A 24887-nucleotide genomic window follows, 5' to 3' on the forward strand; every position below is an offset into this window, starting at 1 on the left:
AGAGGGTTTCATATCTTACTCACAGCACTCCAGTCAGTGTGGTACCACTTTGCTCCACAGGCCTTGAGGTTGCAGCTCTGCTGGCTGAGGGGCCGATCCAGTGAGGAGCACTCATACGGTGGCATGATGTTGAATCCCTCATCTGACTTTATCAGACACACCAATGACCTATGCTGGCTGCCTGCGCCACACTCTGCAGAGCACTGGGTCACATACAACCATAGCATTGAGATCATATGGATTCAATTACCCAGTTCAAAAGTTGAGACAGGAAAATAAATTATGTTAATGTAAAATCACTGTAAAATCCCATACATTTAGCTACTCAAGACAACTTCCCCTTGAGCCCAGTGGGACCTTCTGTCATTCTCATACCTGGCTCCAGGGGCCTGTGAACCACTCGATGCGATTCTCACAGAGGCCGTTGTTGCAGACCTGAGAATCTGCGGGCCGCTCGCTGCCACACCCCTCCAGAGGAAGGCTGCTGATGTGGTTGGTCAGGCAGACGATTCCCCGCGTCCGTACACCCATCCCACATTCAGCTGAGCACTGTGGAGTAAACGCTTGTTTTACAATTCACGCTGTTCGCCGACTGGCAAAAATAAAAATAAAAATGTTATAATCTTATTTTTTTTAAATCACTGTGGGCTTTTATTTTGTGAAGTCTAAAATACTGGGCGATAACCTGATTTAAATAGAACTAAAACTAATTTGGAGTTGACTTTGATTGGCAGTAGCCTATATATACTGTGAGGGCAAAATATATTACTAAGATTCAATTTGGCCTGCTTTTGAACAATTCATACCTCCTAATTTAGTGGTCAATTTCCCTCGAGTCTGAAGTGGATTATATTAAATCATTGTATTTCATTTCATCCCATGGGTGGGTGTAGTTAAGAGGCTCATCAGATCTGCAGCACTGTGAAACAAAAATACTAATTTCCTTTCCTCACACTTTTCCTTTATGATCATACTACAGAAAGGGCAACACATTATTCACTATGGCTCTGACTCTTAAGCACCCTGACCCTCTATCCAGGTAATATCAATATACAGTTGCTTTCTTTGTAGCTAGAATCTATATTAAATGACCGATATATTATCTGAATATCAAAACAGCTGCTAGATCCATGAAGACAAATCTATACAATGACTACCACTGTTATTAGGAATGAATGAAAGTTACTACATGTCCCTGTAGTAGACTACAACACCTACCCTATTGCCCCACTCAGTGTAGAACCAGCTCTTGGCACAGGATCCCATGTCACAGTTCTCTACATCGATGGGCCGCAGATTCATGTTGCACTCTTCATCAGGAACAAAGTCGCCTATGTTGCTGACACAGCGGACCTCCCGTGATCTCTGACCCAGCCCACATGGCACCGAACACTATGGAGACACAGGCCACATGGTTAACACTGTAGTGTAGAGGTAAGCACTGCTGGAGAGATTGGATTGCTGGATAAAGCTCCTTAAAGCCGAGGGGAGCTGCAGATTCAGGTGATAATCCTCTGTTCATCACTATGAGCGACAACTTCGACAACGTTTTCCCTTGGTCATTTGATACACTGTTATCATAAAAATATAAATCACAGCCATTTTAATCTGCGCAAACACCAAAAGAGTAACAAAGACAAGTTGCGGTAGAGTCTTGTCGTCACGGTGAGGCTTTCCAGGAAACCAGCTGAGACTCCAGAAGTCACCGCGCCGGGCCAAGAAATAGTTCGGCATATAACCCCCCCCCCAAAAAACCACATCTTGTCATTTTGAAACTTACGCTCTATAAGCTAACCGTCTCCTGGCTCCAGCTTCTTAATGTCTGATACAGTATGAGAGTAAGCATGTTTCCCAAAATGTTGAACTTTCCTTGAAGTACAAGTTGATACAAGTGTCAAAGAATAGAACTAAAGAAAAAAATCATAATGATGTCAGGGATAAAATCTCAAACATGCACAGAACTTTCTGTTGAACCTCATTGATTTTTTTTTAAAGCTGTATGTCATTAAAGATGATGTACGCTAACTGTAGTAGAGACATGTCAGACAGGTGCAATTCATGTTTCAAGCTTCAAGTTATCCAACAAAGCTCATTCAATATAAAAAGAAAATCACGCAAGTAAAAAAATGAGAATCTTAGATATAAAATAGTGCCAAAGTTAAAATATAGGGATAACATATATATCAAATAAAATAACATATATTTGTGGTATATTTGACAGTACTTGCACAATAAATAAAATGTAATGTAGGGATGTAAATGTGTATGCATAATGAGAAGTATAATGTAATAAAGATATATATATATATATATACACTGAGATGTAAAACATTAAGTAAAAGTGTTTAATGCAGTGCAGTCACATTGTGGCTGACAGCTGCCACTCACAGTGGTCCACTCAGAGCGTATCTGCCACTCACTGCAGATCTTCAGCTGGCAAGTAGTGGCAATTTCGGGCCGCTCCAAGTGTCGGCAGCGACTCGTGTGGACGTTGAGGGTGCGGTTGGCGTAAATCTGGCGACACAGGACCTGACGGTGTTGCATGCCCAGGCCGCAGGTCTTACTGCATTCTGACCACTCGCCAATATCCCAGCTGCTCGGGGGGAAATCATAAGAGCTTGGTGTTAGGAGGGTATCCTAGGCAGTGTATATTACGTACATTTATGTATGTATATTATATACATGTTGTTTATACAGTATAAAGAAAAAAACAGATGTTAACATAGACTGCACACCACATAGATACTGCATAATCTAGCAGATACACTAACTGGATCAAACTCTGTCCTCAGTCTTTATTATTATCTTTTTTTTTTAAACCATTTAAAAATATATGTATAGTCATCATTTCATAACAGTAGTGTGTATGCTATTTAGTAAACTTGCTCTTTGAGTGGAGAGTCTTTTCAACTTAGCAGTATTTAGCAGTGCGCACAAGTGTGAGAACAGAAAAATGAGGTGTCTCACAAGGCTGGGCAGGGCTGCAAGTTGCAGGCCTCTTCCTGCGGAGTCGGTCTACTGCTGCTGTCACAAAGAGCATCTGATACCTGGCCATGGTTCAGCCGGGAGACACAGTGAAAGATGGAGTATCTGAATCCTAAAATTCACACAAAGCCGGTATTTAATTTAAGCACTGTCTTCCATATCTGAAATAGAATAAAATATTCAGTAAAAAAAAAAAAACTAATTGAATGTGTTCTATGAAATGGAGTCATCCTCACTAAAAAGCTAAAATATAAATAGTTTGACTGACCTTTACCACAAGAGGCACTACACTCTGTAGCACCAGCCAGTTTCCAGTTGTACTCTCTCTCCTGTCTGGGTGGCTGTACGGCAGGAACCTGGTTGTCTGGGAGACGAGGAGGGTCCCACCCACCACCTGCTGGATTGAAGTTTTTTTGGTGAGTGTTGCTGTGATGGTCGTATCCACCCTGTCCATTCACAGTGTTCCCTGCTTTCAGGCATAGACACATGAGTTATGACTGTGGTGAATGGATGGGGAAAGTGACATTTTTTATTAGATATATGAGCATGAATAAATGCTTGGTTGATTTTGGTTGGTGTTTAAAGATTGATTGTGTACAGCTACAACCAATGCTAGTTATTTTCTCAATTGTCTAGCCTATGAAATTTATTGAGCAATCCAACATGGCAATAAACAGTAAGGGGGTGTACAGAGTGGGTGTCATTCACCATCTGGTCTGTGGTTTGGTTGCTGAGGGACGACCGTTTGTTCAGAGGGGAGAAGGTACTCGTAGTGGACACCAGGGTTTGGCTGCTGGAAGATCATCTGAGGCAAAGTAGATGAGACTCAGTAACAATCGTACTGTAAAATAATACTCTCCACCTTCAAATATTTGAAGAGTTGTTCTTCTAAAATGATATCTGCTCTGAAATATGATCATACAATGACAGACCTTAGTTTCTGGTAGGTCAGAGTTGATTTGTTTCTTACATAAACATCCAGGATCTCATTGGTGGGTCCTTCAGCAAGAAAGGACTCCCCAGCTGTGCTTCTGATTTCGTTGGGTCGGCGGTAGGTGAACATAGTCCCCCCTCCCTCATACTTCCCTGGTCGGTCAATAGCCCAGTTTCCATTAATGATGGATCGCCCCGATCGGCTTCGGAGAGCTGGAAGAGACAGAGAGAATAACCACACAATCACCACTGACAGCCCTGAGCTTAAACAAAAAGGAAAATATACTGCCATAACCACTTCCACATAATTATTGTTTGATGAGATAATGAGAACAAAAAAAACAAAAACAATCTCTGACACCGACTTTCTCCACCCAAAAAAAGTAATTATAGCTTACTGAATAAATGCTCTCGTGCACGTTTAAAGAAAAATTCTTTAGAAACGTGACAATATGTTTGTGCTGGCAAATCTTTCATGCAAATCCTGTAACAAAATCTCCTAAAATGTTTTCCACTGATTTCATGGATTGGTACATGGAATGGTACAAGAGGCCATTAGAAAAGCATTAGAGGTGTAACATTAGACAGGCTTGTAAAAGAGTGTTTAGACAACTAAAAGCACATTAGAGATGCACAGTGTAGAACAGAGGCCTATTGAGGGGAAATCAGGGACGTGGAGAGGATACAGTGGCTCCTGCTAGATTCCTTCCCTTGTCTCATATTCTTGTTTGCATTTTAAAAAATGCTGGAATTTTGTACCATCTTCATCAAGTTTAAAAAAAGCTGACTTCTAAGATGACTCCGGTTTATTTTACCCACAAGGACGTTTCACTGTGTCTAACATTCTGAAAGTGAAAGGAGCCATCTCCAAACCTCCTGCTGAGTTGGGCCATGGCTCTCATTAAACAATGTCTGACATTCCAACAGTCACTTCTGAAAATAACCCACTTGTGTGTCCTAGTGTTACACCTCTATAAAGATGCCAATTATCTGCGTAGTGCGTTTCACTCAGAGGTTTCAATGAAAGGCTGCACCACATTGGTGGGTGGTAATATAGGCTGCATGCCAGAGAAATCCTGAAAAAGTGACACCGCCCCTTGGTTGATCTGCCTTTAAATCACATAAATCGTCAGAAATTGTCAAATGTCAACTCATCACATGCATTTATCATTTAATTATTCCTACCATGACCTTACATTAACTTTTTTTTTCCAATTGTATCATACTTTTAATTTGAACTGGAATAAATGCAGAGCTCTGCAACTGATGAAACTGTAAACCCAGATGGAAACCACGGACTGTAGAAAAAGCAGCAGTGACGTCACCCATTGGTTTGTGGACTAGAAGAAGTGGATATCAGTCAATACCAATGCCTCAGTGATTAGGACTCTCCTTCCATTTTCACGCATTACTAACTGCTCGGACCATTTAGCAACAAAGGCTAAAAACCCTGTTTTTAGGCAAACTAATAATGCAAACAGTATTATGGTTTTAACACACTAACATGCTGCAAAGAAACTGAAAAAATCTCTGTTGGATTTTTCCGCCAATGTAGTTCACTCAGCCAACTCGCATGGAATGGATTATTGTGTGAATGCAAAATATGTAGAGCATTGATATTTGGCGTCTAGGCTCTGACCTCATCCCTCCCCAGAAGAAAACACCAAGCTCAGCACAGCAGGGAGTCGGGAGAGACAATGATTGCTTTCCCCTGTGGGAAGGTATTCTCAAAATCCTCAAAGCCTACATGGGGTTGCTGAACAGCAGCAGTAAGTAATGACATGGCTTTCAGGTGAGTGATGTGGCAGAGTGAGCAGAGCACTGACATCTTAAGTGCACCAATATAATGAAAAAGGTGTGTGGGATATATGTTGCTGTATCAATGTCATGAGTGTGTTTTTTCCCCACCTAGATAGTTTCTGCTCTTCACCATTTCTGTGACGTTGATCTTGGTGGCTCCCTCTGGGATCTCCACTATCTTGTGGTAGCCAATCTTGGTTAAACTGTGTTTAAACACTCCAGAGACCAGCCTGCAGGTTGTGTTGTCGCCTCCACACACTCCACATTTGTCCATCGCCTTCCCTGATCCGAGGTACTCATCGCAGCCTAGATCCTGTGAGACAGAGGAGGAATAATTTTAATGAAGAAGTGTGGACTGACGAGCATTACAAAGTGAAACAGCTCACAGCTGAGGTATTATTACAATTTTGCATAAAAAGTATTCAATAATATAGTTGTTTAAGAATAATGAGCTAATTAGGTATTAACGATTGTATTTACAAAGCTGAGCCAATTTGTTCCTACAAAATTTTTTTTCAGAAGGCATCATTTTGGCGTGACTTTAAACTGATCCCAGAATTTCCTTCCTGAATCTCTAGGGTGGGAGTTTTCTGTGTCACATTGGTAGTAATAAATTACAGGAAACCTGGGTACAGTAAAAGCAGAACAGTTAACATCAGCAGTCCATAAATTCCCTCAAACCAGCAGTAAAAGCAACTCGCTGTGCAAACAGCGAGGTGGAGCAACCAAAACCGGTCCGAGTGAGCTACCGTACACAAAAACACACTGGGCTGTGGTTATAGCAGTGCCAGGGTAAGTCCCAAACAGACCACAGTCGGCAATAAGGAAACCAAGAGAGTGGGCATCGTGGGGAGGACATAATCATACAAAGGCTTTCTGGGATTGGACAGCAGCCAAACTCCCGGCCTTCTAGTCAGTTTGCAGACCTTACATGGCTTCCATGTGTATTCCCTGTTTGAAGCTGGCATATTCCTCTTGCTCTGTCTTGTCATGCCATGCAAGCATATTTCCCTCAGATGATTGGGACCCAACATTCATAGCTCAAAAACATGTTAAAATATGTCAACTTCCTTAACAACATAGACCAGTCGATCAATACTTTTTAGGCACCGACCGAATTGCAAGTATCGAGTATCGAAAAATGCCTCGTCATTCAATACCCACTTTTAATACCTTAGCAGTAAATCTCATTAGCGTCAGTGAGCCAATGAGCATGCAGCATGCTTCTACCATGTTCTAATAATGCTTGTTATTGGCTGTTTAGCATTACACGTTACGCACGGGGCTCACTTAGTAGGAGCTGAAAAATAAATAAAAAGATTTGTTCCGTAACATGTAATGTTGTAATTTATTTTTGTTTTATAAAATTGGTATCAAAAAAAAGGATTGTTTAGGAACTGGTATCGAACATTTTTGAATGATACCCTGCCCTAGTCATGAGGTACCAAAACTTATAACTTTAAAGATGAATGACAAACTAATTTACAGGAAGTGTATAATAAGTCATAAACATTGTGGTCATCTTCATGGGTTAAGCTGTACTTGAGCAGCCGTAAGCTGGCAGAGGGAAAGGACAGAGAGCAAGGAGAGGACAAAGAGGTGGAGAAAGGTAAAGTAAAGGGATTAAAAGCGGAATAGATGGAGGTATAGCAGGAGAGATGGAGGAAGAAATGGTGGCCAGGGGTGGACTGTGGCAGTTTTAACTCAAGAGGAGTTCTGGCATTTCCCTACCCGTAGCAGCTCACTGTGTTCTGGGCCAAAACAACACCTGGGCCAAAACAAACATGAATTGCCTCCTTCCACACAGGAAATAAGTGATGAGAGAAAAAAACAGCGAACTAAGAGAGACGGAAAAAAAGGAAATAAAACTGCCAAACGCTTCTGTGGTTAGTGTGGAATGTTGCAGTACAGCATGGGGCTGAATAAAGCCGGGATAAAAATCACTAAACATAACACGATAACATTCAGAGAAAAACTGCTGCGTTTCATGATCGAACTTTACAGATCAGTGAATATAAAGCAACTCAGAATACTACCAGGCCAGCAATAAAGGAATTCATAATGCATGGTGAAACTTATTTTGGGACATTTTGACAAGCTACAATGAATCTACCGTGGAAAACAAATAAAAATGCAGTCAAGGAGGACTGTTAGTGACATGGCTACCAATGAAGATCTTCTCTGCGTCTCCATTTTCACCATAAATCCCTTCAAACTAAAACAACACAATTATAGTTAGGCAGCCTTTGCCTGAAAAAGGGAAAAATGTCCCTCTCATAAAACAGATGCTGACACAGTGAGAGGTTATCTGTGGCCATTTGGATGGGAAAATGGCTGTATCAAAACAAGAATGAGCAGTGAAATGTACCGTATGACTGTGGATGTAAAAAAACACACAGGGTTTTTGTTCCTCTTATATGGGAAGAGCCAAGAGGTTTTACTTCTACACTGCAGGAAGCATTAGAGAGTAAAGGGACACTCCTTGATATCTAGTGATTTGGACATTTGCACCATTAAAACACCAAGTGTCAAGACAAACTCTGCACACAACACTAACATCCTAATCTGTCCCTAAATAATCCCCCAGGCTGTCTCTGACTAATGTGACCTTAACCGTGAACCCATCAACATGAGGTGTCGCTGGTGTCAGGACAAATGAATGCAGGCATGGCTTGGCGAAAGCCTCGCCAGCTCTTTCTAGAAGCACCCAAACAGAAATCTCCTGTTGGTTGATGAATGAGGAGGCAGCTTTGGAGTTTCTTCACTCGGAGACCACCGTTAATGCTTTCTTCCACCTTCTCTCTGTGGGTGGCTTTTGCCATCTGGTGAGGGAAATCGCCATGTTTTCAGTGGAATTATAACAGGATTTTTTTTAAACGACACTAAAGCCCACCTTCATCTGGAAATGGTTACATGTGTCAGGACGGCAGAGTCAACTCCCAGTCAACTCGCGAACACTACAAAACCACATCATCTTAAAGTAAATCCTGATGGTATTGTCCCACGCGATGCAGCTGGGATAAACTCATCATATTGCAGCATTTTTGTAACAAACTGAACTCACACACAGCCAAAGGCACATGTCACTGAAGATTTCTTGTTCTCCCAGAAAACACAAGACATTTAGAATGAGACACAGAGGTCCTGAGAGGTGAGTTTTGGTCACTATCTTGTTGCACTATTGTTTTTCCCCACGGGCCCTATTGAAACATAGGCCCATGATGGCAGCACTTCCACTCACTTTGCAGCTTTAAGTATTCAGTTTAGTTTATTTTGAACATGTAAAAAAAAAAAAAGATTATATAAGAACATGTACATTTCAGCACAGGCAATAAAACCAATAAAAACAAAGTCATACACATACATGTACAGTATATCTACCTACCTACAAGCACATATACACATGCATACACACATACATACCCACATTTCTTTCTTTTCCATCTATCTACTTCTTTTCCTTTTATCTACATCAAACCGAATAATAACCCATATACCCAAATAATGTTTGAATATTGAAAATAAACTCTGGTAGAGGCTGTAAACCTTGGGGTCACAGCCTGCCGAGTAAACTGTGAGTTATAGGATAAATGTTAACACATACATTGAGTGTGCTGGGTCCTAAAATAAATAAGAAAGTGATTTTAACTCATTTCTGGGGTCATGTGAATTTTGGGACCTTACAAATAGAAGGAAGGGGCTTTTGCTTGTATTTCGCTAAATCTCTTAAACCCAAGGCACTCTTTCACTTTTTGTATTTCAAGGATTATGGCCCCTATGTGTCAGGAAATGTTATTTTTAGGACAGGTTAGGCTACTCACGATTTCTTTTCATAAAAGTAGTCTTTGAAAGCAGTATTAAATTATTTGCGGCCACTTTAAAAGAAGCTATAAGCACAACATTTCAGCACATTTGCGGACAACTGCCTATTCACACATTCAAAAGACACTGAGCAACATTCATATGGAGTCTTGTTTCAGGCAACCTGACAAATTTAAATGCAATGCTTGCTCTCCTTTTAGCTCTGTTTTTGTCTCCACCAACTCCTGAAGGAAATATCTGTCTCTTTTGCTCCACTACGTTGTTACGTTGCTAACTTTGCCAGTTTACCATGTCGTTCTTGTCAGATTTGGGTTTATTAGAGCTGAAAACAGCTCCCTGCTGCTGCTGGAAACGAGGTTGATGAGATGAGTGATAAAAGCGAACCAAAACATTAAGGTTTCGGGCTGTTAAACCCAAACTATGAGCCAAATGACTCGAAAACGCACTGTAGAGAAGTGCAGAGTTGGGGATAATTCTCTGTCTACTCTGTTCATGCCAATGAGCAACAACTTTCCTACCTAGAGATTGGCATGGGGTACTTTCCATAAAATCATCTCTCAATGCAAACCAAACCAGCTATTAGGCTAACTGAAATAAAACTATGCCAATCTCTAGATATGGTGAAGGGCATGTGATTATGTGGGCCAATTTAATTCCAAAAGCCAAGGGAACTTTATCAGGATGCATAGTATCCTGGATCCATGAAATAACTGGCCTTTAAAAATAAAAATCTGCCTGCCTCTATGGGAATTTAACATAGTGGTGTACTTACTTAAGGAAGTAAAAAATATAAATAAAGAACATTTATTTATTTACGATACAGTATTCATTCGCAAAGAAATTTGGTGTCCTTAAAGATTGGATTTCTTTTTAATTAAGGCATTAAGATTAATTTCCAAAAGATGATTTTTTTTATTCCTCTTTATAGTCAACTTTAGCATGGGCGTCCTAATTTTTTGACATGACTGTATGTGTGGAGTAGGCAGACCTAACTTCACAGTGCTGTGAAGTTAAATCTGGCAATGTGAGCCTAGTGCAGCTTTAAAGGGGGCAAACTGACAAGCACAATAAATGTGCATGACAATAATTACAGACAATATGCAACAAAAGCATTAATGCGTATAAAGCAAATCACACACTGGACTGAATACAAGTTCTGATACCTCTAACAATTTCTAGCAACTAGATCTGAGGCCAAGCACCTAATACAGAGCTTTATATTGTATCCCATAAATGAGTGATGATTTGCACTGGCCCCCTTGATCTGTCTATTAGAACATAATTGTACAAATGATTCCCAGTTTGCTGTTTCACTTGCATGTGTGCAGAAGGAATCTCTTTCCTGAAATAAAGATTTAGAGGGAGCAAATAAACCACTATCAGAGAATTGGGGCAAATATCAGACATTTGTATCATTCCTTAACAGTAAACATGCACAAAGTCAAGATATAAAGTTGCACAGGCACTAAATCACTTCCCGGCAGCTCTGGCATAATGTTACAGTTGCCTTACAATAATAGTGCTTTTATCCATGCAGGAGGCCTGATTTGTGGTTTCAAACTAGGAATGCAAATCTGAATACAATGTGAATGCTAAGAATTATATCATATCACGCAGGCTTTTAACTCCTGAGGTAAATTAAGTTTGAGATGTGGAGGAAAACAGGCTCTACTTGGTGCTGGAATGTCGAGCAGAAGAGTGTGTTTGTGTACCTAAGATGAACTCTGTTGTTTTGCAGCAGTTCAAATCTTTTGTGAGGTTTTGTCAGACATGGTTATTTACTGGGTGAAGTGGGATATCATCAGTCATCACAGCTCTTTGTCACACTGGCCTGAAGCATCAGTCAAGATATTTTACGCAGATTATTCTGTGACCGAGATTAACATCATTATGTCTGCTCAAATAACATTAGTGCTCCTGGGTAACAGACTTATAAGTGGTCTGGTGTTGTCCCGAAACATGGCTGCTAAAGAGACTGTATCTGAGACCTTAGTTACGGGATGAGATACAAAATGTATTTTAAAATCACAAAGCATGTAATAGAGTTTGGAAAGTGAAGGCACCTCTTTCTGCGTCTAACAGATGAATGTTGTCAGCCAGTGTTTAGGGTGCTCAGACAGAAAAGTGTGCGATTGAAAGACACATCAAGCCCAAGGCTAACAGATTGACACTGGGCCACAGAGCTGCAGTACATCCACTGCACCAGCAGTATCCACATTTTGCCCCAAACTATACCCAGGTGAATAAAATATTGCACAAGGCTCAGCATCAACTAGATGGGCGAGATGGAGAAAATTAAATATTTTGCTAGAAGCTAGAACAGTTTGGTAAATTCAGAATATTACATCCCTTTACTGCAATGCAGCCTTTGAAACCAGGAAAAGACAACGCTTGTGGCATTATCCAACATTTAAGACAATATCTAGCCTCATATATCGATATATTATCGATATATTGCCCAGCCCTACGTTCAACTAGGGCTGCTCGATTATGTAAAAAAATCATACTCAATATTATTTAACACGATTACATATTGTCTTTTGGAAAGATGTTGCAATTATTGAACCTTAAAAACAATGAATGAGTTAAACAAATCAACAGTGAAAACACCTTGAACTGTGAAATTTCCCCTTAATGCCTTTTCCATTTGAACTTTTTTTTTAATTCAGAACACAAGAAAAAATAAGAGTTTAGTTGCAAAACATAATCTGCAAAATAATCGTTTTTCTCGTTTCTTCAGTTTTTATGATTATTAGGAGCCAAAATCGTAATCGCGATTAAAATTTTGATTAATTGCACAGCCCTAGGTCTGTCGTATTTATACAGTAAATAAGTCCAACAAACATTTCAGACATTAGCTTCTTACATCTTCTAAATATAATTGTTAACAGTCCCAAGACAATAATTCATAGTAAATAAAGTGGCTTATAACCAAATCATATTGTAAATCAGCAGTAGTGATGCAGTTTGTCAACATACAATGTCATGTTTATAGGGGCTTTAAGAGGCACAGCACAACTCAAATACAAACTTTATGTGACTTGCTGCCTCTTTCCCATGTCCAGGGCAGCATGCCAGGTAAAGAGATTCCCACAATATGTTAGTCCACAATTGTACGGTACCAGGGCTACACTAGACATGATAGGAGATTAACATCAACAAGTAAAGAGTCTGTGTCAAGCACTGAAGCATCACCTGGATATTTCCACCTAGAGAAAAACTCACATGGCTACATTCTGCTGGTCATAATTCTGCAATGAAATGGAGGACGTCATGAATAAAAGTATGTTTTCTTAGTCTGGAGATAGTGCAGCGGTTAAGTCCCCCCCGCCCAAGTCTGAATCCACATGCATCCATGCTGGCTGAGGCTCAGATCCCACCAGAACCTTCTAACCTGTGTCTTAGTGGTTTCCCTCTCAGCTTTCCTACTGAGAGCAATGTGGGATGTGTACTTCCTGCCTGGCAAAGCTAGTGAGATATTAGCACAGCTCCTCATGGTAAACCTCTAGGAATAAAGGCATGCTACAGTATGATCTGTAATCCTACTGTAAAAATGCATCCCGGTATGGAGGTAGTGCAGTATTTTAAAGCATTTTTATGAGTGTGGGGTTATAAAGGGGCTGTTTGGTGACCACAGGGATTTCTTCAGCTCTTCACACGTAGAAATGTTATAATTTTATTTGGCAAACTGCCAATGAAGTTATCATGAATTGGTCAGCTGTGACACCCCAGCTCATCTGGAAATGCAATATAGCCCTAACTTAGCTTCCAGGTTGAGAATACAGAGGCAACATCATCCCAACGACAAAGAATTTATAGTGGAAGTGACCTCTGGACACGATGCGGAGTCTGGAAATTACATTACTGAGATTTCACAGACATCTCATAAAAGTAAGTATCATGATTGTATCATGATTAAATACATTTTTATTTCTCTTTCATATGAAGTGCACATTGTGGTTGTCACGGCTACCAACATCTGCCTCCCACATGCTGGGATGCTGTGGATCTTTAACTGGTTTTAATGAGCGATTGAAGGAGACACTGCTTTTACTTCAGTCAGCACTTCAAACACATCTGCATATGTGGAAGCCACACTGTTATCAAGTTCACATGTGACATTCTCACTAATAAACGGACTGAACCACTGACTTACTGTTACATCCTGTGTGAAATATACACAGTTAAGTACAAAATATTAGAGAAAGTTCCTCTTTTCCAGGATTCAGGGCACATCCATTGTTTGTATGGATTTCTTCTTCTTTGTGTTATGTGAAAGGATTAGACCGTTCACTTAACCCTTCCCACAAACAGTGATTGTCCAATCACAGCTTAGAAACTGTAACTACTGTCAGGTCTGTCAAGCTTTGGATTTCTGCGCATGTTGAAGTGGTAAACACAGGGCTGTAGTAAGAGATATACTAAGCACTTAAAGAGATTAGAGGGTGGTGTTTTTTTGTCTTTCCAAAAACCAAAAAATACAAGAGCAAGGAACGTGTTAAACAGTGAGTTTATCGACTTTACTGTAAACTGCAATTGCAAGCTTACTACCTACAACAAAACGTTACTTCCAAGTTCCAAAAGCAAGGAGCAGCTCATTAACATTTGTTTATGGGGCTACAGGTTATGTTTAAAAAATGCCCTGTCACGACTACTTACACAAACTCTTTAGTATTTCCCATCTGTGTGGAAGCAGCTCCTGGCTGCTATCAGAGTTTAGGGTAATGTTAGCAGCTTTTCCTGCTCTTTATTGGATTTAACCACAGCCAACGTTACCTAAGTATCCAAGTTAACAGAGTATAGCAGAGTAACAATATTCAGATTTTATATATTTCCTTATTATACTAATAAAATACCAGGACTACCTACCTCTACACTGCTACAAGAACAACACGGTTTCTTTATCAACTTGTGAGGATGCAGATTCTTCCCTGGGACATTCAGCCTCTGGTGGGAGTCTTTTTATAAGAGATATATTTTAGGCATTGTGTGCTTTATTTTGATAAAGAGGGAAGGCGAGAGAGAGAGGAAGACCTGCAGCAAAGGGCTCTGTGCAGAGGTGGGAGTCTTTTACCACAATATCATGTATGTGTCCATCAAGTGCATATTTAAGACCCCTTTTACAAGACTTTCTGGAAAGTTAACTGGAAACAAGATGAATCAAGCTTCAACTCTAGCCCAGTCATGCATGTACTTCATGGAAGATGTGACTTCATCAATAGCTCAAAACTTGCAGATTTATTCAATGTGTTCCTTTCCCTCAGATTTCACTTCTGGCTCTGGTAAAATGGGAACACTAACTAGAAGACTAACCGTGGTTTGTAACCACAAACAGAAACACAGGTTCTGGTGTTTTGGATAGTAATCACTCAGGGTTCCACTCTCCACAACATAGCTTTTCATGAAACCAATATCAACATGTGTCAAACCAAAATGGGAACCCAGACAAGCTGGGATTATTTAACATAGGAAAAGATGAGAGGAGGACAAGACAAAACAAGTGGCGGCGTTGGTTCCAACAAATTTACAATTTACAGCTGTTTGTTGTGTGGTGAATGGAAATGTAGGCATGAGTGGCAGGACATTTGATCCCAACAGTAAAAAGAAGGCCTCATCCACACCACAATCTGCCCTCACAGCAGGGCAGCGCTTCTTCGTTAAAGACTCCCATGCTTGTAAAACACTCAGAAATAGCATGGAGCATGCTGAATCTACAGTCATAAAAGCGCATTGGGTTTCTCCTGACATCACTCCTCTGATTTGTTTTGGGAACAGAATGAGCAAAGGGTCTCTGCTGGGTGTCAACACTGCAAGGTAATGGCTTTGATTCTAACTGGAAACTACCACAAAACAACATAGATTGATGACATGATCAACTCAACTAAAGACCTACCTATTCAGGCTGCCATTTAGTTCATGTGGTTTGTTTTTTGATTTTTTTTCTACTGCCACTTTTCTACTATTAGCTCTGTGCCTTTTTATTGTTTTTATTCTCTTATGAACCTCTCTCGTGTATGTTGTCATTTTCAGGTATGAGGTTTTTTTCTTTAATAATTGTATTTTGTTTGAATACAGCACTTTGGGCTGCATTTCATTGTATGAAAGGTGCTATACAAATAAAGTTATTATTATTATGATAAAAAGAGGACTTTCAACGTCAAAGTGTCAAATGTGTCAAATTATGTCACTGTTATTTTGACATGAGCTGTGCTAACTGTGGTTCTGACAAAATGTTGTGCCTGTAATACAACCTCAATGTTCTGTTAGGGGTTACATTAGGCCCTTTTTAAACAGGTAAAAAAAAAACAGTTTGGGCTAATTATTATATTAAGTATAATAAGCTTACATTTTATTAATGTTATGAGAATTTGCATCAAAAAACTTTTTAACTGGTGGCATGTCCGCTATAGTAAATGACAAATCACTTCTGTTTGGGGTCTCGGAGAGCCGAGATGTAAAACATGGTTAAATAAATATATGCTCTTATCTTTCATGCAGCACTACCCATCCCAAATCTCAAATAATTCTAATTTAATTTCTGCTATTGGAGTTTTATAACAGTTTGCTCAGCCAGGTCTACTTGCCCCCAAATAAGTCACTTATGTGGCAGTCAGTCTGTGGATGACCTTCCGGCAAATAAAATTAATCTAATTTTTCTTAATGCATAGCTCATAAAATACAGCTCATTCCTCATACAGCATAAAAATATGGTTTTTGCTCATTTCTGTATTTTTAACAAAAATACCTGACAGATCTCTAAAGAAAGATAACCCTAACAGCTTCATAGAAAATACACATGATGTAACACGGTCATTCTTATTCAAGCTGAGGTAAGCTGTCTTCAGTCTGTAGTCGTTGAGACAAGTGTAAGATTGGACATCACAGAGTAGGATGAGGACATTACTATGTTGTTCTTAGTGTAGGATGAATATCCACTGTGTGGACATATGATCCTAGCATTAACTTCTAGATCTAATTCCATCAAACATTCATGATGACGTCTGTCAACTTTATTTCTCCAAACATGCAACCACTCTTGATAATCTGCAGTTTTTTTCTAACGTCTAAGTAGGTGCTAACACAAACTATCACACGAGTAACTCGACCTGCATTTTATACATTGACAGATTCCAACATTTATATGTAATAGATAGCTATGCAGTTAAGGGTCATATAAAGCTGGCACAGAACATCATAATCAAGACCTCGGCACTTTACAAGTTTGCATTAAAGACCTCAGGCACCTCACACACCAGCCTCATTAATCATCAGCAAGCACAGGTGAGCTAAAATTAGCTGAGGTTGAGCCACAGGCAGCGACAGGCTAATTCATGCTTGCAGTCTATCCCTAATAGAGTTCCAAGTACATCTTTATTGTCCCAAAACAGGCTTGTCTCACCGAGTCTTCCACTCAGAGGGAAATCTAATCCTGTGAAGTAGCCTGTGAATGTGCGGTGGAAAAATAAACCACTCGGAGAGCAAGCAGAGCCACAGTGAAAACAGCCATACTATAAATACTACCACTCAGTAGATGGACCATAGGATCATAGGGCCACAATGACCGTCCAAGTTCTGTAGTAACACTGTCCAGAGCTGCTTACAAACACTAAAAACTGGTTGTAAAATGAGTACCAGGCTTACTTATATCTACATCCATGAAATGTAGATGTCTTAATCAGATCTAATTTAATCTCCAAGTCCAATATTTGCACAGAATTTCTCTTGGTGACATCAACGACTTCCAAAACCTCTCTGTAAAGAGTCCAAAAGAGACTTACACTGAGCAGTGCATCGCGCAATGCAACTCTTAAAGCCAGAGTGTTAGCATCAATGGGAATTCCTACTCTCTCCCAAGTTCCTCCAGGACCCAACAGAGGTGAAGCGGGTCCTACCTGTGACCGCGGCTTCCCCTGCACGCGCATGTGGAGGCAGACGAGCAGCAGTAGAGCCAGTCCTGACAGCATTCTCTCATGTGGCCACAGAAATGTTCTACCAGTCACTCAGGCTTCTATAAGAACCCAGTGGCTGCTCCCGCTCTGAGAATGCCACAAAAAAAAAAAAAAAAAAAACTCTCACTACAGAGCTGATCTCCACGAGCTCCCCTTGTAAACTGAGCTGGGGGAGGTGCAGGGAGGTAGGGGGGGACTGGGGCTTTTTTAGAGATGGGAGAGGTAGAAAATGAATAGGAAGGAGAGAGAGGCGGGAGGGAAAGGAGGCAGAGAGGAGAGTGTGGCAGCTACTGCTGACAGTAAATTGGAAGACGGAGAGGAAGCTTTGGGAAATATTTTTGATGTGACAAGAAAAAGTAAGAGAGGAAGGAAATTCTTGCAGGGCTAAAATTAATGTGTAAGCAAAACCACTGTGGTTAACATTGTGTGGAAATAATTGGCAGGTGGGCATGCCAACAAATACGAATTACAGAATTAAATACTTAAGTTGGACATCAACTTCGTTCAAACCAGAAAAAGGGGGGAAATAATAAGGTTCCAAGGTCTAATGAACACCCTGAAGTGGAAATAACCCCACATGAAAAACATATTTTGTTGTTTCTGCTCACTCTCAAGATACAGAAACAATAACTCAAAAACAATAAGATCCCTTTGCCCTCTATGACACCCCCCCCCCCCACACACACACACACACACACACACACCAGTTTCAATGCTTGAAGCACAACTTCTGCAGCCAAAAAAAAACCTGACTCATCATATGGTTTTCCTATTGCACTACCATTGTTTCCACGACATTAAACCCTAATTGACCAAGACATACTGAGGTAAGGAGTACATTCTTCATCCGATAGTTGTTGTTTTTGTTATAAAATTATATAGGCAGACCTAGCGCATCAGGGACACTGTGGCTGGATCTATTTCTATACAAAGAGCCTTCTGGAGTAAGAATGAGAAAATTGAAAACTTTCCTGTTTTGAAGTGGCACACAGAGACCACAACAGGCTGCTGCAAAGTCTATTGTATGCACTGAAAGGCTGTGTCTCAGATGGCCGAGCACCAGGCCACAAATGGTGGGAATACAAGGAGAGGAGAGGGAGGCAGGCAGACGGACAGATGGACTGACAAGATATTACAATATAAAAAATACAGTACAGGCCAAAAGTTTGGACACACCTTCTCATTCAATGTGTTTCTTTATTTTCATGACTATTTACATTCTCACTGAAGGCATCACAACTATGAATGAACACATATGGAATTATGTACTTAACAAAAAAGTGTGAAATAACTGAAAACATGTGTTATATTTTAGATTCTTCAAAGTAGCCACCCTTTGCTTTTTTTGATAACTCTGCAAACCCTTGGTGTTCTCTCAATGAGCATCACGAGGTAGTCACCTGAAATGGTTTTCACTTCACAGGTGTGCTTTGTCAGGGTTAATTAGTGGAATTTGTTCCCTTATTAATAAAAAAGCAAAGGGTGGCTACTTTAAAGAATCTAAAATATAAGATGTTTTCAGTTATTTCACACTTTTTTGTTAAGTACATAATTCCATATGTGTTCATTCATAGTTTTGATGCCTTCAGTGAGAATCTATAATGTAAATAGTCATGAAAATAAAAAGGAAACACATTGAATGAGAAAGTGTGTCCAAACTTTTGGCCTGTACTGTACAAAGAAGAAAACAAACCAATTAAATACTTTACTGGTGACATATTGAATCTTTTTCGGGAGGGACTGTATACCTTACTTCATTACATTTACTGTCATTCACGTTATAAAAGAACACTTGCTCTTGGTCATTCACCCTTGTGAATATAATGTCGCTATTTACGTTTCTTAAAATGACTGTTTCTCTACCAGAACACACAATCACTTCAGGTTTGGAAGGTATTCGTAAGGTAGGGTAAAGATAATTTGCTTATCTTTACCCTATCCTGCACATCATATCAGAGCAAGCCAAGAGACACTTGATGAGACAATTTATGGAAAAAATTAACAGTGGAATACATTTGATAGCAAATCACTATATGACTATACTTGTACCGTATATACTATACAATATACTAAATTATAGATTAGCACTATACTTAATAATAAATCACACTCTGCCACCTTTCCTAATATTCTGTAAAGCTGTTTCACTGAGCAAGTAGAGGCACTGAGTGCATGGAAGTGTAGCAAGAAACAAAAATCTCCACACCTGCAAGACACACACACACAAATCTGTCCGACTTCATTCTGCCAGTAGCATGCAACTTTCTTCAAACAAAATAGTAGTAGACTGAAATTGTGAATGGCTCACTCAATCAGCTTTGTTTTCATAGTTAACCCCTCATCCTCCAACCCAGAGTGTACAGTATGCACAGTAAGCTGTTGGATGGGAACGGCAGCCCGTCCGTCGTGATGAACCAACATACATACAACAACAACATACATCGTCTCCTGCTCCCCTGATCTGGACAGAACTCATTATGGAGGCATAGCGCCCAGAGGTCGGGCGGGGCCAGACTGACTCTCCAGTACACCCTGGGGTCTTTGTTTCCTTCAACAACTGGGTTAGCCCTGAATCAACTTTGGCTCCCGGCGCCTGATTCCTCTAGTCTCCAACCCACACACGTCAGAGTCATGCTCTACAGCAGGTGGGCTGAAAATGACTGTACACTGTCAGGGTCCAGCAGACACACGCTCATACATATAATAGCTGTATTCAGCTCCTGTTCTCATTTTTTGTCACATTTCCAGCGTTTTATGGCATTTGCAGTTTGGAGGACGTTTAAACCCAAAGCTCATTAGCGGAACCATGACTGCAAACATTTTTAACAGGTGTGGCCTCAGTGGGAAACACTCTACCTGGCAGCTACCATGCCTCAGTCATTAATCTAGCTTACATCATGCATCATACATGCAGAGCCCTCAGAGTTGATTGCAGCAGTGCAAACATACTTTCTCATTTCGGCAACCATATTCACAATTTCTAACAATTCTCTATAGCTTTTCAATCATTTTCCAACATCTCCATTCATTTCATCCACCTTTTCTAACTGGTTAACTAAAAACAAAAAACAAAAGTTAAGAAAACAAAAAGTATGAAGAGAAAACACATGATTTTTGTGCATCTGGGAAATATATTAGTCAGCAAAGGCATGTAGGTCCCATGATTGTTTCCTTTGAGCGATGTATTTCACTAAAAAAGCCAGGAGCATAGTGGAGGGAGGCGGGTTAATGAATAAAGCAGGTTGACAGGAGATTTGGGCTGGGAGGGGCAAGGTGTGGCTGAGGGAAGCCACTGCTCTGAGGATGGATGACAGTCTCCAGAAGAAAAATGAAATAGTTAATGTAACTTTCAAGCACAGAACTAAAAATAACAGCTGAAATGAACCACTTGTCAATGTTGCACTTGGTTACCGGTAGTATTATGAATTAAAGAGCAGTGCCACATAAGTGTGTGAAGTACATTAAATCAGTCTCGCTCTGTAGCTTTATAGCAAGTAATTGGACTTTCAGTGATTTGTTGATCATGTTGCTCACAGTGTGGATATACAGGTAGACTTGTGACACCCTTCAAGCACACACAACTGCCACACTCTGATTATAGAAAAGCATCATAGAATAGCAGTTCAGTGGTGACTCACAGTCATACTGTACCTTTCAAATCATAATCAAATCGTTGACATTAATGGGACACTTTCAGAGTCAAGAATTATGGGATGTGGGATGCTACTGGGTAGTATTCTGGGGCCTCTACTATTTTCATTAATATTACTTAAAAATAGCTGCCTCATGCAATCTTTTTTAAATGCTGATAATAAGGTAGCATATAAAGAAAAAACAGTGGTTGAGAATAACCTCAGAGAGGATCTTAGAAAGATAAGAGATTATCCGTACACTTGGGAAAAACTAAAGCAATTATTTTTGGATCTGAAATAAAATTTTACCAGGTTTTATGGTTAAAGTTGGAGAGTTCCATACAACTGCTAAAGACATGTAACGAAAAGTGTAAATTATCTTGGCTGCATTTAGATAGGTTTTATCAAGTGGAAATATGGCTTTAAAAGCCCTCATCAAGATAATGACTTTTAATGTATGTAATGACTGCATGCACAAAAAAAAATAAAAAAGAAATCAATGAATCAATTAAATATTTAGTTTAATATATAGTTTGTCTTTCCTCTTGACATATATTTGCAACATAATGGGATATAGGAATGGGAATGGGATAAAGGCTTACAAATTTGGTAACAACTTTGTTTTGTTTTTTTGGTGAAAATCACAGACACAGGCCGTTGCCTGTATACGCTCCAAGGCCTGTTTCTTACTCAATAATCTTGACCTCAACAAGAAGCTTTGGTCTAACACAAAACTGTGACTGACAAGACAATGAACACATAGACCAAATAAGTCCCACATTAACTCATTTGTTTTCTGTGTTTAATGTCTTTAAACACCTGCTGTAGGCCTTTTGTTAATAAAGCTATTAGACGCCATCAGATAAGAGTCTGATTTACAATGGGGTTTGACCCTGAGCAGCAGGGAACCTACAGCATAGACACACTCTCTGTTATACACTCTTAGTAACAGATTTACACATATACAAGCACACACACACACACACACACACACACACACAAATAAAAACATGCTGACATAGAAATATACAATTAGGCATTTATAATTCATTACTTTTATTATGCAAACAAAGTGTCTAACATAATATTCTCACACACAGGTACCGGAAGTGCAACATCCACCTGACACACACTCACGCCTACGTTTCTTATCTTATTATCAAATGACCCTAAATCCCAAGTGCCCAGTGAGCTCTGACCACACATTGAGTGCTTCAGACATTCCTAACAAACCAATGACGCATACAATGTGCTAAACTGTCTCCTCAATTGACAGCCACCCAGATAGCCACCAATCACTGTCAACAGCTGTTTGTCTGAGGAAGACCTGTGTGACCACTGAGTGCTAAAAATACAACCTTGTATCTGTATAGTACACCCTCATAAATCAGTCTCCGAGACCGGACACTGGGACTGGCGGCTTTTTGCCCTTAAAACACACTCCACTGCGGAGCTCAACCTGTTGTGGGTCAGCCACGTAGCTCACTATACATCAACTGTCCCCAAATCACCATCATCCATCCATCTTATCAGCTATCATCTGTCCTGCTTAGTCTCCACACAGAACCACACATCATCATGATATCATGAGTCAGCACACTGTGAGGGAGATGCCTAATGATCATAGCAGGGCTAAAGAGTCCCACACAATGAAAATGGAAAGGAATCACAGAAAAGCAGTTTAGTGGATATAGTAGAACAAATATTGAGTATATAAAAAAATCGTTCACACCACGTTCAACTTTTCTAATGTTTCCAGTTTTTGCTCCATTTGGGCATAATCTTCCTTCATCTGCGCATAATCCAGTGAAGGTATTTTTGATGGTCATTAAGACTAAGAAATAAGAAAAAAGCATATGGATCTGATCTGTGCAAACGCTTTCTTTTTTCAGCTGACACCAATATTTGAAGGCCTTGGCCCAGCTGTTGTTGTGCTGAACTGCCAGAATATGACCAGGAAATGGAAGTTCAACACCAAGCTGAAAACTGGCTGTCTGCTACTTTTCCTCAAGTCCCCTAATAGTCCCATGTGGTACCATGAAAATATAACCCAGCCAATGTACCAACAAGCCTGAGAATAATGACTGCCCTTCATACAAACGTTCAATTAAACTAGTTAAAAAAAATGTATATTAGCAAACAGGACCAAGAGGGAATTAAGGCAGGACTGAGGAGAACATTACTTGGAGGAAAGTACCAGACCACGTAAAAAAAAGCAGGATATAAACAGAGGAACCAGCAGTGTGTTGGAAACACATCAAATGGAGATCCCATCAAATGCAGACACTCTGTTTTTCACAGCTTGAAGGAGGCCCCACTCACAAGGTTAAACACTCCCCTGTCTCCTGAAGAAAAACTTTATGAGCTGTAGTGGAGCAGAACAAGTGTCTGACCACTGAACCCAGAGCGCTCAAGCCTACCGGAGTTCACAGGTCACACAGAGCCAGTTAGGGCCGACGTGGGCCAGTAAGACCCAGTAGGGGGGGCAAATGGCCCATTAAGAACCAGGAGGTTTAGGCCAAACTAAGACATCAATCTGTCATCTCCCTCACACCTTAATTTGTCAAACACCATTTGTCTTAACTGTCTTTCAACTGGAATACTCATATGCAAGCCCTCTTGACATGGACAAGTGCTCTAACAAGTGTCATTAAGCCGGATACTGTATCTCTACTAGCTCCAGTGCTGCCGCTCTATCGCTGAACCTGACCTTTGACTCCCTGTGGAGGGGAGCTAGAAGGAACAGTAGGCCTATCTTCATTCAAGGGATACATTAGGCAGTTCTATATTTTTGTTCATTTATGTTTCGTTTTTGTTATTTCCATTTCCACTTTCCATTACAGTTAAATCCATCTTAAAATTTCACTTTGCACACTTGCTGAACTCAGCAAGTGAGTGAGATCTCATAATGTTGCTAGAAATGAATGCAATATGAGTTAAAATTACAAAGTAAAAAAAAGTACTAATTGTAAAGACAGCATCTTTCCTTAGCAAATACCCATCATAACTGTTATTGCACATGTCCAATACCTGACGACAGGCCCTGCTGACATGATAACCATCTGCAGTAGGTAATGGTGGGGAACACCCTGTGAGCGTGCAGCTGGGGCTTGTCGTGACAGAGATGGGATTGAGGTATCTACACCAGTCTTTACCAGACAGGTTGTATATCAAAGCAGTCATCTCCCTTTTAACAAGTCTGTCCGTCCACCACAGCGGGGAATGCATAAAACAGATGCAGCTGTCGGAGGAGAGAAGTGAGGAGTGGCCCTAGGATGTTGTTTGATGAGTTTGGGCCTGAGACTCGCTCTGGGTGCTGGGAAACATGCCAGTCAGAGGATGACTGATGCTGAGACCTCAACACTGCACTGAGTCAGACGTAGCCTAATTTTATCTGTCATCTTTATTAAGAACAATATGTCAAAATCCATGCCGAAATCTGGTAGTTAAATGTTGCACTGCTTATCAGTGAGCATTAATACTAATAGAACCTGCATTAAAACATGCTACTTTTATCATCAACATGTATCAACCAGATTTCAACTTCAGCTTTCAAAACTGTTTTCCCGTTCTTTCATCATTGTCCAGCACCTAACTGTAAAGAGCAACAGGAAGTAGTGCAAACCTACTGGGTCTAGAGAAGTGCAAGCTATATCGATTTCTACCCTCAGCTAGGCCCACCACCGCCACCAGAGAAGTGTGGGGTCAGTGATCGGCCTTTAAAAATACACACACCCTTCTCAAATGCCCTTCCTTGGTATAAAGA

General features: G+C 40.2%; 1 protein-coding gene across 3 annotated transcripts in view; it reads right to left on the bottom strand.

Moving 5' to 3' along the window:
• thsd4 (thrombospondin type 1 domain containing 4) overlaps positions 1–24887 on the bottom strand; it is a 41584-nt gene that overhangs the window by 1921 nt on the left and 14776 nt on the right. The window contains exons 8-16 of one of the 3 annotated variants that reach the window (XM_028581969.1): positions 5827–6031; positions 3956–4131; positions 3694–3790; positions 3254–3382; positions 2968–3097; positions 2389–2593; positions 1219–1392; positions 376–549; positions 24–203 (exon numbers count right to left, since the gene is read on the bottom strand). In XM_028581969.1, the coding sequence (XP_028437770.1) occupies positions 24–203; positions 376–549; positions 1219–1392; positions 2389–2593; positions 2968–3097; positions 3254–3382; positions 3694–3790; positions 3956–4131; positions 5827–6031 (1470 nt within the window). Of the gene's footprint in view, positions 1–23; positions 204–375; positions 550–1218; positions 1393–2388; positions 2594–2967; positions 3098–3253; positions 3455–3693; positions 3791–3955; positions 4132–5826; positions 6032–24887 lie in introns of all 3 variants that reach the window. The other 2 variants (XM_028581964.1, XM_028581960.1) reach the window with 2 other exon arrangements.

Source organism: Perca flavescens, chromosome 1 (assembly GCF_004354835.1).
Source record: "Perca flavescens isolate YP-PL-M2 chromosome 1, PFLA_1.0, whole genome shotgun sequence".
Lineage (NCBI taxonomy): Eukaryota > Metazoa > Chordata > Actinopteri > Perciformes > Percidae > Perca > Perca flavescens.